The sequence below is a fragment of the Citrus sinensis genome, chromosome 7 (genome assembly GCF_022201045.2).
Source record: "Citrus sinensis cultivar Valencia sweet orange chromosome 7, DVS_A1.0, whole genome shotgun sequence".
NCBI classification, from domain to species: Eukaryota; Viridiplantae; Streptophyta; class Magnoliopsida; order Sapindales; family Rutaceae; genus Citrus; species Citrus sinensis.
In genome coordinates this window covers 25,814,839-25,827,144 of record NC_068562.1, presented here as the reverse complement: position 1 = coordinate 25,827,144, position 12,306 = coordinate 25,814,839, and the positions used below count along the sequence as shown (strand labels likewise).

The 12,306-nt window shown below is 50.8% G+C and overlaps 1 protein-coding gene across 1 annotated transcript; it reads left to right on the top strand.

Annotated features, from left to right (window-relative positions):
- Positions 1-10,046: 10,046 nt before the first annotated feature.
- On the top strand, positions 10,047-12,098 carry LOC127898887 (uncharacterized). Its single transcript, XM_052431390.1, has 3 exons — positions 10,047-10,626; positions 10,981-11,759; positions 11,865-12,098. Exons 1-3 carry the CDS (start codon positions 10,047-10,049, stop codon positions 12,096-12,098), a joined length of 1,593 nt encoding a protein of 530 aa, XP_052287350.1.
- Positions 12,099-12,306: the final 208 nt, after the last annotated feature.

Here is a 12,306-nt window from a genome sequence, read left to right as displayed (position 1 = left end):
CCAACCGACGCTGCTGGGCTTACTGATCCACGACCTTCCTGATATGTTTCTTGTATTGTAATAAACAATGTTTGTGAAGATTATCTGCTTTGTTAATTATTAATAAATTAGTAGAAATGTTTTTGATTACTCCCTTGTGTGGTAATTACGAGAGCCTGCTCGTCCTCGTCTGGTCGAGCTGGCTATGGCTTGGTATATGGTTTCGCCACCTGCCTTAGAAAATTTTCCGATGTTCGGGATTCTGCTCGCCTTTACGCGGTCGAGCAGATCCCGCCATGCTTGGCTTCTGTCTCGCCATAAGACAGGCTCTGAGACTTGGCGAGCCTTTGCATGCCTTAGGATTTTCTTCAAACGATTTGGATTCTGCTGCCTTCTCGTGGCCGAGCAGATCCTGGCATGCTTGGCTTCTGTCTCGCCATAAGACAGGCTCTGAGACTTGGCGAGCCTTTGCATGCCTCGGGGTTTTCTTCAAACGATTTGGATTCTGCTGCCTTCTCGTGGCCGAGCAGATCCTGGCATGCTTGGCTTCTGTCTCGCCATAAGACAGGCTCTGAGACTTGGCGAGCCTTTGCATGCCTCAGGGTTTTCTTCAAACGATTTGAATTCTGCTGCCTTCTCGTGGCCGAGCAGATCCTGGCATGCTTGGCTTCTGTCTCGCCATAAGACAGGCTCTGAGACTTGGCGAGCCTTTGCATGCCTCAGGGTTTTCTTCAAACGATTTGGATTCTGCTGCCTTCTCGTGGCCGAGCAGATCCTGGCATGCTTGGCTTCTGTCTCGCCATAAGACAGGCTCTGAGACTTGGCGAGCCTTTGCATGCCTTAGGATTTTCTTCAAACGATTTGGATTCTGCTGCCTTCTCGTGGCCGAGCAGATCCTGGCATGCTTGGCTTCTGTCTCGCCATAAGACAGGCTCTGAGACTTGGCGAGCCTTTGCATGCCTTAGGATTTTTTTCGGTTTCAAGCGAATAAAATTCGTCGACGTTACATTAATGGCAGGATTTGACTTACATGAAATTGTTCGGACATAAAACATAAAAATAAAAGATAGACAGCATGAGCAGAAATTGCTTTAAAATGTGAGCAAGTCTTACTGGAAGTATTTTCGGAGGTGTGCTGCGTTCCATGGGCGTTTCACTTCGTGGCCGTCCGTGCGAACCAGCTTGTAAGCTCCGGGCCCCACTATCTGCTTGACTCTATACGGCCCTTCCCAATTCGGTCCCAGCACTCCTTGAGTCGAATCTTTGGTGCTCTGATTCACTCTTCTCAGTACCCAGTCTCCGACCCTGAATTGCCGTATGTTCACCTTCTGGTTATAATACCGAGCAACCCTCTGTTGGTAAGTGACTGATCGCTCGGCTGCTTGTTCCCTCCTCTCCATTAGCAGATCAAGATTCAAACATATCTGCTCGTCGTTCTCCTGTTCATTGAAATGATCTGTCCGGTGTGTGGTCGTTCCTACCTCAGCCGGCACGACCGCTTCATGTCCGAAAGCCAAAGCGAACGGTGTCTCCCCCGTTGCGGTTTTGTGGGTTGTTCTGTATGCCCATAGCACACCTGACAGCTCGTCAACCCACGCACCCTTTTTTGCTCCGAGCCTGGTTTTCAGAAGCCTCTTGACTGTCTTGTTGGCTGCTTCTACTTGTCCATTCGATTGAGGGTGAGCAGGCGAGCAATACTTCAGCTCTATCCCGAGGTTCTGGCAGAAATCCCTGAAGCTGTGATTATCGAACTGCCTGCCATTATCCGTTACCAAGGCATATGGGATCCCGTATCGACAGACCAGGTTTCTCCACACGAAGTCTGTTGTTTTCTTCTCTGTGATCCTGCTAAGGGCTTCTACCTCTATCCACTTCGTGAAGTAATCTATAGCGACTATCGCATGTGTTGCTGCTCCTCGTCCCTTTGGCAATGGGCCGATCAGATCAATTCCCCATTGAGCGAATGGCCAAGGGGAGGCCATGGAGGTGAGCTTCTCTGGTGGTTGGTTAGAGAAATTCGCAAAACTCTGGCAGCTTGCACAGCTCCTGGTCTTCCTTTGCGCATCCTGGTGCATCGTCGGCCAGAAATATCCCTGCCTTAGAACCTTGTGGGCCAGGGATCTCCCGCCAGAATGATTTCCGCAAATTCCTTCATGCACTTCCCTCAGCACGTAATCCGCGTCGTCATCGTCCAAACACCGAAGGAACGGTAATGTATATCCTCGTCGATACAGTACCCCATCGATCATCGTGTATCTCGAGGCCTGAGCTCTAATCTTCCGAGCCCGTAGCTTATCTGGTGGTAAGACCCCGTCTCTAAGGTATGAAACTATCGGGTCCCTCCACGAGCTTTTTTGTTCTATCCGCAACACCCCCAAATTTTGCTCGATACTCGGGCGAGACTTCACTTCTAGGGGGACCGACTTTGGCATTTTTGGGTCGGCGACGGCTGCCATCCTAGCCAAAATGTCTGCTCGACTATTCTGCTCCCTGGGGATTTGTATCACCTCCACTGCTTCGAACTTCCCCATCATCTGCCTGACTATCCTTAGGTACTGTTCCATCTTCTCCTCTCTTGGTTGGAATCTTTCACTGACATGATTCGCAACCAGCTGGGAATCGGTTCTGATCTTAACTCTGTCCGCTTTCACGGCCCTAGCCAATTCCAGCCCTGCTATCAAGGCTTCATATTCTGCCTGGTTATTTGTGGCTGCAAATTCCAACTTTACAGCATAAGAGATTTCCTCCCCCTCTGGGCCTTCCAGGACAATCCCTGCTCCTGAACCCCGCTCTCCTGATGACCCATCCACAGATATCTGCCATACTTGAGTTTCGCCGTTGCCTACATCTGCATCTTGCTGACCCAAGCATACTTCGGGCTCCGCGAACTCAGCTACGAAATCGGCCATTGCCTGGGCCTTTATCGCCGCGCGGGGTTTATAGTCTAAGTCGAATTCGCTCAGCTCTACAGCCCATTTGACGAGCCGACCAGAGGCGTCCGGCTTGTGCAGAATTTGACGCAATGGCTGGTTGGTGATTACCGAGACCGGGAATGCTTGAAAGTACGGCCTCAACTTCCGAGCAGCAACCACAAGGGCCAGTGCCCATTTCTCCGTCGTTGGGTATCTGGTCTCAGCGTCGAGCAGGGCCTTGCTGGTGTAGTATATCGGATACTGAATTCCTTCTTCCTCTCTCACTAGAACGGAACTGGCGGCCCGATCAGATACCGCCAAATACAGATTCAACTTGTCCCCATCCCTCGGTGTGGACAGTAGCGGGGCTTGCTGCAAGTAATGCTTCAAGTTCCGGAAGGCTTCCTCGCATTCTGGGGTCCATTCCGTTTTCTTTCCCCTCCTTATCACTTGAAAGAATGGCTGACACTTATCTGTAGCCTTGGATATGAATCTGCTCAACGCCGCCAGCCTCCCCGTGAGGCTCTGCATCTCCTTCAGGTTTCGAGGAGACGTCATTTGCACAATCGCCTGGATCTTCTCGGGATTTGCTTCAATCCCCCTATGGCTCACCATGAATCCCAGGAATTTCCCTGACTCGACCCCAAAAGCACACTTCTCCGGGTTGAGCTTCATCTTATACTTCCTCAAAAGCTCGAACGTCTCCTCGAGGTGTCTGACATGTTCCTTCGGGATTTTGGACTTGGTGATCATGTCGTCCACGTACACCTCCATGGTTTTCCCGATCAAGGGCTTAAAGACTTTATTCACCAGCCTTTGATAGGTGGCCCCAGCATTCTTGAGACCGAATGGCATCACCTTGTAACAGAACAGACCTTGGTTAGTGATGAAAGCCGTGCTCTCCTCATCCGGCTCGTACATGGGGATCTGGTTGTATCCCGAGAATGCGTCCATGAAGCTAAGCAGACCATGTCCAGCCGTTGAATCTACTAGCTGATCGATCTTTGGTAAAGGGAAGCTGTCTTTTGGGCACGCCTTATTGAGGTCTGTGAAATCCACACACATCCTCCACTTGCCGTTCGCCTTCTTTACCAACACCACATTTGATATCCACTCTGGGTAATTAACTTCCCGAATGAACCCTGCTCTCAGAAGCTTCTCCACCTCATCATTTACAGCCTCATACCTCTCCTGGTTGAAGCACCTCCTCTTCTGCCTTACTGCCCGAGCACCTTTCTTTATTGCCAGCCTATGACATGCTACCTCTGGGTCAATCCCTGGCATGTCCTCATGTGTCCAGGCAAACACGTCGGCATGAGCCTGTAAGCATTTCACCAACTCCTGCTTTTGCTCTCCCTCAAGTCTCGACCCGATTCTGATCGTCTTTCCCGGGTTCTCCGGTCCCATGCTTACTGTTTCCAGATCCTCTACGGGTTCTTGTCTGCCAGTCTTGTTTTCCACTCGGGTATCGAGGGATGTTATCTGCATCGCCTCCCTTGCTGCCGAGGAGTAGCAGCTTCTTGCGATCCTCTGGTCTCCTCGTACCACTCCGACTACCCCATTCACCCGGTACTTCAGAGACAGATAATGGTTGGACAGCACCGCTTTGCTCATCCTTAAAAATGGCCGACCTAGGATCATCTGGTAAGGACCTTCCTCGTCCACTACGACGAAGTCCAGTATCATTGTTCTTTCTGTCGGGGGGCTCCCGATTGTGATAGGCAGTTCGACCACGCCCAGAGGGACCAGCTTCCCTCCTCCGAACCCCTTCAAGGAGGTGTTGGTGTATTCCAACTTCCGGTCGGCTATTCCCATCTCTTCCAAAGTTGATTTAAATAGCACATCAACTGAGCTCCCCGTATCAACCAGTATCCGGTCAAACTTCTTGCTAGCGATCGTAGCCTTGATGACTAACGCGTCCTCGTGGGGGTATAGAATCCCTTCCTCATCCTCATCCGTCCACATGATTGGCACTTGCCTGACCCTTGCTCGTTTGGCTGCTGGGGTGTTGAAGAGTATTTCTTTACTGGTCATGGCGTATCTGGCATAATTTTTTCTCGATCTGTTCGAATCTCCGGCCAACGTTGGGCCCCCAGCTATCACCCTCGCTGCGGGCGGCTCGCGTCTCAAGATTCCATCACTCTGCTCCCCTTCATCCGTGGTGGCCACCATCGGGAAAGTCCCATCCATAAACTCGTCCAGGTACCGATTTCTCACCAAATCTTCGACCTGGGTCTTGAGATCTCTACACTCTGCTGTGGTATGGCCATGGGTGCCATGGAACTTACAATAACGTCCTCTATCCCTCCTGTTGGGTAGCTTTGTTATTGGTGTGGGGAGGTGCAGCAGCCCTCGACCCTTTATGGCCTCGTACACCTCATCCAGGGGCATCTTCAAGGGAGTGTACCGCCCATAGTCCTGGTTCTGGTCGACTAGATGCACTGCTCTTTCTCTGTTTGCCCCACTGTGAGTTGGGGGCGGTGGGAGTGCTTCTGGTCTGCTCGTCCTGCTACCGTGGGAATGTTGATGAAGATCGCCGGATGCCGAATCATGTCTTCTCCAAGGCTCCCTAGCTGGGGAGCGAGGAGGTGGCGCCCTGCTGCGCTGATACTGTGGCGGCCTCTGATGAGGCTGGTAAGCAATTACCCTACCTCCTGCTCCACTACCGGAGATCTGGTGGTCCCTCCTCCTGTTCGGTCCATTAGTTGGTAATGCTTTCTTCTCTTTCCTCCCTAACCCTTCCAACTGGTCTGTCTTGATCCGTGCAGCCTTCTCCTCCTCAATCTCGATGTCTCTTTTAGCCTGTTCGTATGCGGCTGCATACGTTTGAATAGCTGGGCTTCTCAAATTGTACCACAGCCTTCCTATCTTCACCCCTTCTTTCAGTCCCCTTAACGCCTGAGGGTGGTTGAAGGCTCCCAAGTCGAGGACAGCCCGATGAAACCTCTTGATGAATTCCCGAAGGGTTTCTTGCTCCCCCTGTTTCATGCTCTTTAGCTCCATCATGTCATCTTCCGGTGACATTGCCCCACTAAACTGCTCTGCGAATTCCTGGCACATCTGCTCGAAGGTTTTTATGCTGCCCCGAGGAAGTTTCCTGTACCATTCTCGTGCACGTCCCTCAAGGGATAGTGGGAACACCCTGCACCTTTGGGATGGAGATAATCCCTGGACCCCCGTTATGTCGTTGAAGCGCTCTATGTGCACCAGCGGGTCAGTTCTTCCCGAGTATCTGAGGTCGGGGAGGCGGAAATCTCTTGGAATAACTGCCCTCATGATCTCTGCTGCGAGCGGTGATTCCCCGTCCAGCATTATCCTCCAACCAGGGGCTCTGTTCCTCCCTTGCATGTCATCAATTATTTGCGCTAGCCTTCGCACTTCCTCCTCCAGCTGTCCTGCGCGACCAGGGTCGCGCGCTGCAGCTTGATCCCGCTCTCGCTCTACATCATGTAAGTGTTGCCTCAGTTCTGTTTCCTCTGCGTTCACCACCCCGTCGCCCCCGTCACAAGTCTGTCTTACCGGGGACTGCTCTCTTTCTCTATGAAATTCTCCCCGCAGAGGTACGTTACCTCTCTCACCGCCAAATCTCCCAGCGGTTTGACTTCTCTCCGCACTATCGGTACCTGGTGCCGCTCCACCGCCTCTCACCCTTCCCTCTTGGGTTACCCTTCGCTCGTTCCGCAGCTCATGCAGGATGGTTGTCAAGGTTTCCATCTGCTTTTCCATTCGCTCCATCCGGTCGAACATGACTTTTTCCCGTGCTTCGCTGATCACCTCCCTCAGCGTCACGGAATCGTTAAGCCTTATGTCACCCCCTTGTGCGCTACTTCCTCCTATCTCCATTGACTTTCGCTTACTCCACCCCTCTTCTTGCTATCGACAGAAGCTTTTTGCTCTGGATCCCCACAGACGGCGCCAAAATGTTGATGCGAGATTCCGGTTCTCCTCGTTCTACGATCAGGATCTCTGCTCGATCAACTTCGTCACGACCAGGAGGTCTCCTCGCCAGGCTTCTTCCCCGGAGGTCCCTGCGTACACAGATAAGTCAGAGTACGCCGGTTGTTTTCCCGGCGCAAACCCTCCGACGCTCAGGTCAGATATGAAGGTTCGGGAAAAGCTTGCCACAGGTCTTATGGCGTTTCTTGTGGTTTTCTCCCCTTTTCTCAAGAATGCCAACCCTTTTACCTTCGTTGGCTACCTTTTTATAGGCTTCCTCTGAATCTCAGTCTTCCGCTCTTTTCGAGACGGTATGGGACTCCAACTGCTGCGTTATGGGCAAAACATGGGATCTAGCGTGTTACGCCACGGTTCAGGGGAAGCGTGGCTGCCACGGCTCTGTGAGACCTTGCGTGTTACGCCACGGTTCTGGGGAAAGTGTGGCTGTCATGGCTCCGTGAGATCTTGCGTGTTACGTCGCGGTTCTGGGGAAAGCGTGGCTGTTGTGCCTAGATTCTCGTGCTGGAGAGCACGTCTTGCCAACTGCCGTCGACCGGGTCTCCTCGCCTCTCGATCTCTAGCCGGAATGGCCTCGTGCCTTTTATAGGAATTGGCCTCGCGGACGACAACATCGTGGACGAGCAGGATGTTTCTGCTCCTGTTCTTCCACGCGCCAGGCTTTAACGGAAAACACCGGTTCGCAGAACTCCGCCATCAGATGTCTGCCCGTCATTCCTGGTCCCTTCCTGGTCCCTTCGACGCATTTGTCCCAAACAGTATCCCTCCCAAACAGTATTCATCAGACTCCTGATTTGTTGCTGAAGATTTTGAAAATGATGTCCTGGATACTCTTATAATGAATAAGCAAACTACTGGAGCCAAGGTAATCTAGTCCGTGCGAGAAGGATCAGGAATACTTCAAAGTTTTCAGCTGTCAAGAAACTACAAATTCTGTGTTTTATGCAACATTAAGATATTGTTCTATTTTTAATCAACTTTTTTATCCGCCACTGATTCTTGGAGTTTTTCTAACTTTGTTTGAAGATTTGTGCCATCAAAGCTCCTGGACATGATATTATGAAAGATCTACTTAATATCAGATGGAAAAAACTAATCTCCTGAACATGCATTATGATGTGATGTGCAATCTGTCCTTTCCTTTCCTTAGGTCATCACTGAAAAGGATTGCTCAAAATACGTTGACCTTTTAGGATTTGCGGGGAAAGTGCCTCAGCTGATGATACTAATGGCTTGCTGTTGCCAGACAGTGGGATAGACCTATGTTTTGTGGTCTAAAAGCATGTCTAGAATTCTAACATAAATATTAAATGTCCTCTTTCACATAGGTTATAGCATCAGAGAATGAAACCATTTTCCTTGATAAATGCTCTCTTACCGTGGAAAAGATTGAAGAAGTCTAAAGAGATTTGTATTGTGGCTTCTCACATGATTTTTCAGCAGGTTCGTAGGCCTTTGATTGTGTTTATTAGTTATTACATTTGCCTGGGATGTTCGTTTTTCCAGCTGTACAGTCTTTTGAGTCGAGACCACTCTTTTGTAAATCTCATTTCATTATTGACTTTTTTTTTCTTCTTTTTACTGCTGATACAGTTGAGATCGACGTCTAAAAGCATTACAGCTGAAGATCGGTGATATGCTGTTTTAAAAGTTCGGTTCTTTGGAACTGCTCATTGAGTTGTGTTAAGTTTATTTTCGTGGCATCTTAACTACCTATAAATGGAGGTTTGCTCTTTCCTAAGGTTGGAGGCTCTAACAGTCAAAATGTGAGTTAAAAAAGTGCGTATTCTTACTCATGCTCTCAATGCTGCCAAGGCTGCCATGGAAGAAGGAATTGCATCTGGTAAGCCTTCTACTTGAGAATTTTGTTTGAACGATGGATGGATGGATGTACGTATGTATGTATGTATGTGGACAAATTACAAACTACAACTTCTGTTGATGCGAGATTCCGGTTCTCCTCGTTCTACGATCAGGATCTCTGCTCGATCAACTTCGTCACGACCAGGAGGTCTCCTCGCCAGGCTTCTTCCCCGGAGGTCCCTGCGTACACAGATAAGTCAGAGTACGCCGGTTGTTTTCCCGGCGCAAACCCTCCGACGCTCAAGTCAGATATGAAGGTTCGGGAAAAGCTTGCCACAGGTCTTATGGCGTTTCTTGTGGTTTTCTCCCCTTTTCTCAAGAATGCCAACCCTTTTACCTTCGTTGGCTACCTTTTTATAGGCTTCCTCTGAATCTCAGTCTTCCGCTCTTTTCGAGACGGTATGGGACTCCAACTGCTGCGTTATGGGCAAAACATGGGATCTAGCGTGTTACGCCACGGTTCAGGGGAAGCGTGGCTGCCACGGCTCTGTGAGACCTTGCGTGTTACGCCACGGTTCTGGGGAAAGTGTGGCTGTCATGGCTCCGTGAGATCTTGCGTGTTACGTCGCGGTTCTGGGGAAAGCGTGGCTGTTGTGCCTAGATTCTCGTGCTGGAGAGCACGTCTTGCCAACTGCCGTCGACCGGGTCTCCTCGCCTCTCGATCTCTAGCCGGAATGGCCTCGTGCCTTTTATAGGAATTGGCCTCGCGGACGACAACATCGTGGACGAGCAGGATGTTTCTGCTCCTGTTCTTCCACGCGCCAGGCTTTAACGGAAAACACCGGTTCGCAGAACTCCGCCATCAGATGTCTGCCCGTCATTCCTGGTCCCTTCCTGGTCCCTTCGACGCATTTGTCCCAAACAGTATCCCTCCCAAACACCGGTCCCCCAGTTTCTGGTGTTGGGTAATGTAGTGGACCAGCAGTAGAAACTCGATAGTACTCGCTCGCGTGGGTTTGGAAAAGGCTGCCAGGAGTCATGTCGCATTTAATTGCGGACGAGGTGACGTGGCAGAAATCCCCCCCTCCATTTGAATTTCAAACCGACGGTTACGGGATTCTCGGAATATGCGTCATTAAATGCTGGCAGCCCAAGAGTTTGCTTCTTAGTAAGGAAACCCAAAATCTTCAAACACGAACTCGTCATTTTCTCCATTCTTGTCTCTCCGGCGAATGAACCTCGGCGCCAAAGCTGTCATCCCTGTCTCTCTCTGACCGAGTCCCTGCTTCAGGTATTTCTTCTATTTTTTTCGGTATTGGTTAGTTGTAGGTAATTTCCTTTCTCTCTGCTTTGCTTGAGGTTGTAGTTGGCGGTGGTGTTTTGGTTAGAACTTAGGATATGTCGAAGGGTAAGGAGAAGGTCGTTGAGGTTGGTGACGACGAACTAGGTTTTTTGCCTAGTTTGCCCGCTGATTTTGCTTTTGATCCCGGGATCCCCTTAGAGCCCATTAGGTCTAGTGTTGGTACTAGCGCTAGGAGGATGTCTCCCCAAACAACCTCCTCGAGCGACAGTAGCGATGAAGAAGGATCTTCTGGATCGGAGAACACCTTGAGTGAGGGTCAAGGGGATGATTCTAGTGAGGCGTCCCCATCAGGAGCATCACGACCAGAAGAACGGGGTACAGTAGGGGGTAGAGCCTTGTCGCGTGATTATGCCATTGATTACATGTCGTGTACGACCACGTTTGACGAGCTCAATGACCTCCGACTTAGGTATAGTATTCCTGGTGAGATACCTCTTAGGATCCCAGGAAAGAAGGATACACCTAGCCGGCCTCCCAGGGGATACGTTACCCTGTATCTGGAGAGCTTTAAGTATGGGCTGAGGTGTCCCTTGCAGCCTTACTTTGCCCGGATACTTAACGGGCTAAATCTGGCTCCTGGTCAGCTGAACCCCAACGGGTGGAGAGTGCTCTCTGGTCTGTTCATATTGTGGGACAGATGTTGCCAAAGCGAGCCCACGGTTGATGAGGTGAAGCACCTGTACCAGCTGAAGAGCAGCCCTAAAGATGCCGGCTGGTACTACTTCCAATCTGGTACCAAGAGCAGGAAACCCATAACTGATCTTCCAACTGGTGGTGGTGGGACTTGGAAGAGGAAATTCTTTTTTGCTGGGGGTCCCTGGGGTCAAGTTGCACAAATAGACGGGAAGGATTGTCGCGTCCCACCCCGTTTCACGGTCCCAGGTTGCCTGCTCGCTTTAGATGTCTTGTATCCATAATTGTTCCTGCTGTATTGGTTTGTCTCTAACCAAGTGTCTGTTTGTGCTGTAGTTTCCTGGGGTGTTCACTTCCCGCTCCGACCTGGTCAGCTTAAACGGGTCGAGGCTGTATTGGCCAATTCCTGCTCGAGCCGAGAACTGCTATCTACATACAACTTCCTCGAGTCTCGGTTGATACTTCCTGGCCATAAGATGGAGGACGCAGTGATTGGAGCTCTGACCAGGAAACGCTCTCGGCCTCCAACAACCGATAGGGACCAGGACAAAGATGCTCCCGCTGCGAAGCGAAAGAACATCGTGCAGCAGGTTCCTCCCTTGCAGGCTCTCCCTCCTGCCTCTGCCAAAGTCGGGGAATCCAGTAGAGCAGCCACTGATCCTGCTTCCTCTTCTCCACCTGTTGTGCCTCGGTCTCGCTTACCCGACAGCCGACCAGAACACTTGGTTCCCTATCTCAATGAGTTGTCTAAACTCGTGAACAAGAAGGACCTGGAGGGCTTTGACGGTTGTACCCTGGGCGAGCTGGTGGGAGCCATGCAGTATAGTGCTTTCCATCTCAGCTGCATGGCCACCTACTATAAGGCCAAGGTTGGCCGTTATGACAGGAAGATGAAGGAGGACATTCAATCGGCGACGACCAGAGCTGACGTTGCCGAGAAAAAAGCGGGGGAGCTAAACGTTGAGAACCTCAAGCTGATAGAGCAAGAGTCCCTTGCTCAAGCAAAAGCCATTACCCTCGAGGAGGAGCTGACCAAGGTTAAGGAGGATCTCCAAGGGCAGAGGGCTATGTACGAGGCTCAGCTCGAATCTCTCCGCGATTCCCACCGAGCTCATGTAGAGAACTTGGAGAGGGAGGCTGACAACCAGTACGACCAGGGACTTCGGCATTCCTATCGTTGTATCATGGCCGTCCTCGGGAAGCAACACCCTGATCTGAAGATGGATGACCTTGCAGCTGGTGTTGCTCAACACATGGACGAGGAGGCGGCCAAGGAAGATGCCGAAGGGGTAGAGCCGATCGTGATTGAGGAGGGAGACTCTCCTCCTCGTGCAGTCCCTGCTGATGTTGGCGAGGTGAGCGCCCCTCTGGATGCGACTGGTGATACTCCTCCTGCACCTGAGGAGGTCCAGCCAACCGACGCTGCTGGGCTTACTGATCCACGACCTTCCTGATATGTTTCTTGTATTGTAATAAACAATGTTTGTGAAGATTATCTGCTTTGTTAATTATTAATAAATTAGTAGAAATGTTTTTGATTACTCCCTTGTGTGGTAATTACGAGAGCCTGCTCGTCCTCGTCTGGTCGAGCTGGCTATGGCTTGGTATATGGTTTCGCCACCTGCCTTAGAAAATTTTCCGATGTTCGGGATTCTGCTCGCC

Bases quoted from the DNA above. Each gene is read 5' to 3' on its own strand.
- LOC127898887 (XM_052431390.1), top strand. From the start codon at position 10,047: ATGTCGAAGGGTAAGGAGAAGGTCGTTGAGGTTGGTGACGACGAACTA. The intron at 10,627-10,980 runs GTCTGTTCATAT...TTTGTGCTGTAG, and splicing joins CGGGTGGAGAGTGCTCTCTG to TTTCCTGGGGTGTTCACTTC. The intron at 11,760-11,864 runs GTAGAGAACTTG...CCTGATCTGAAG, and splicing joins GCGATTCCCACCGAGCTCAT to ATGGATGACCTTGCAGCTGG.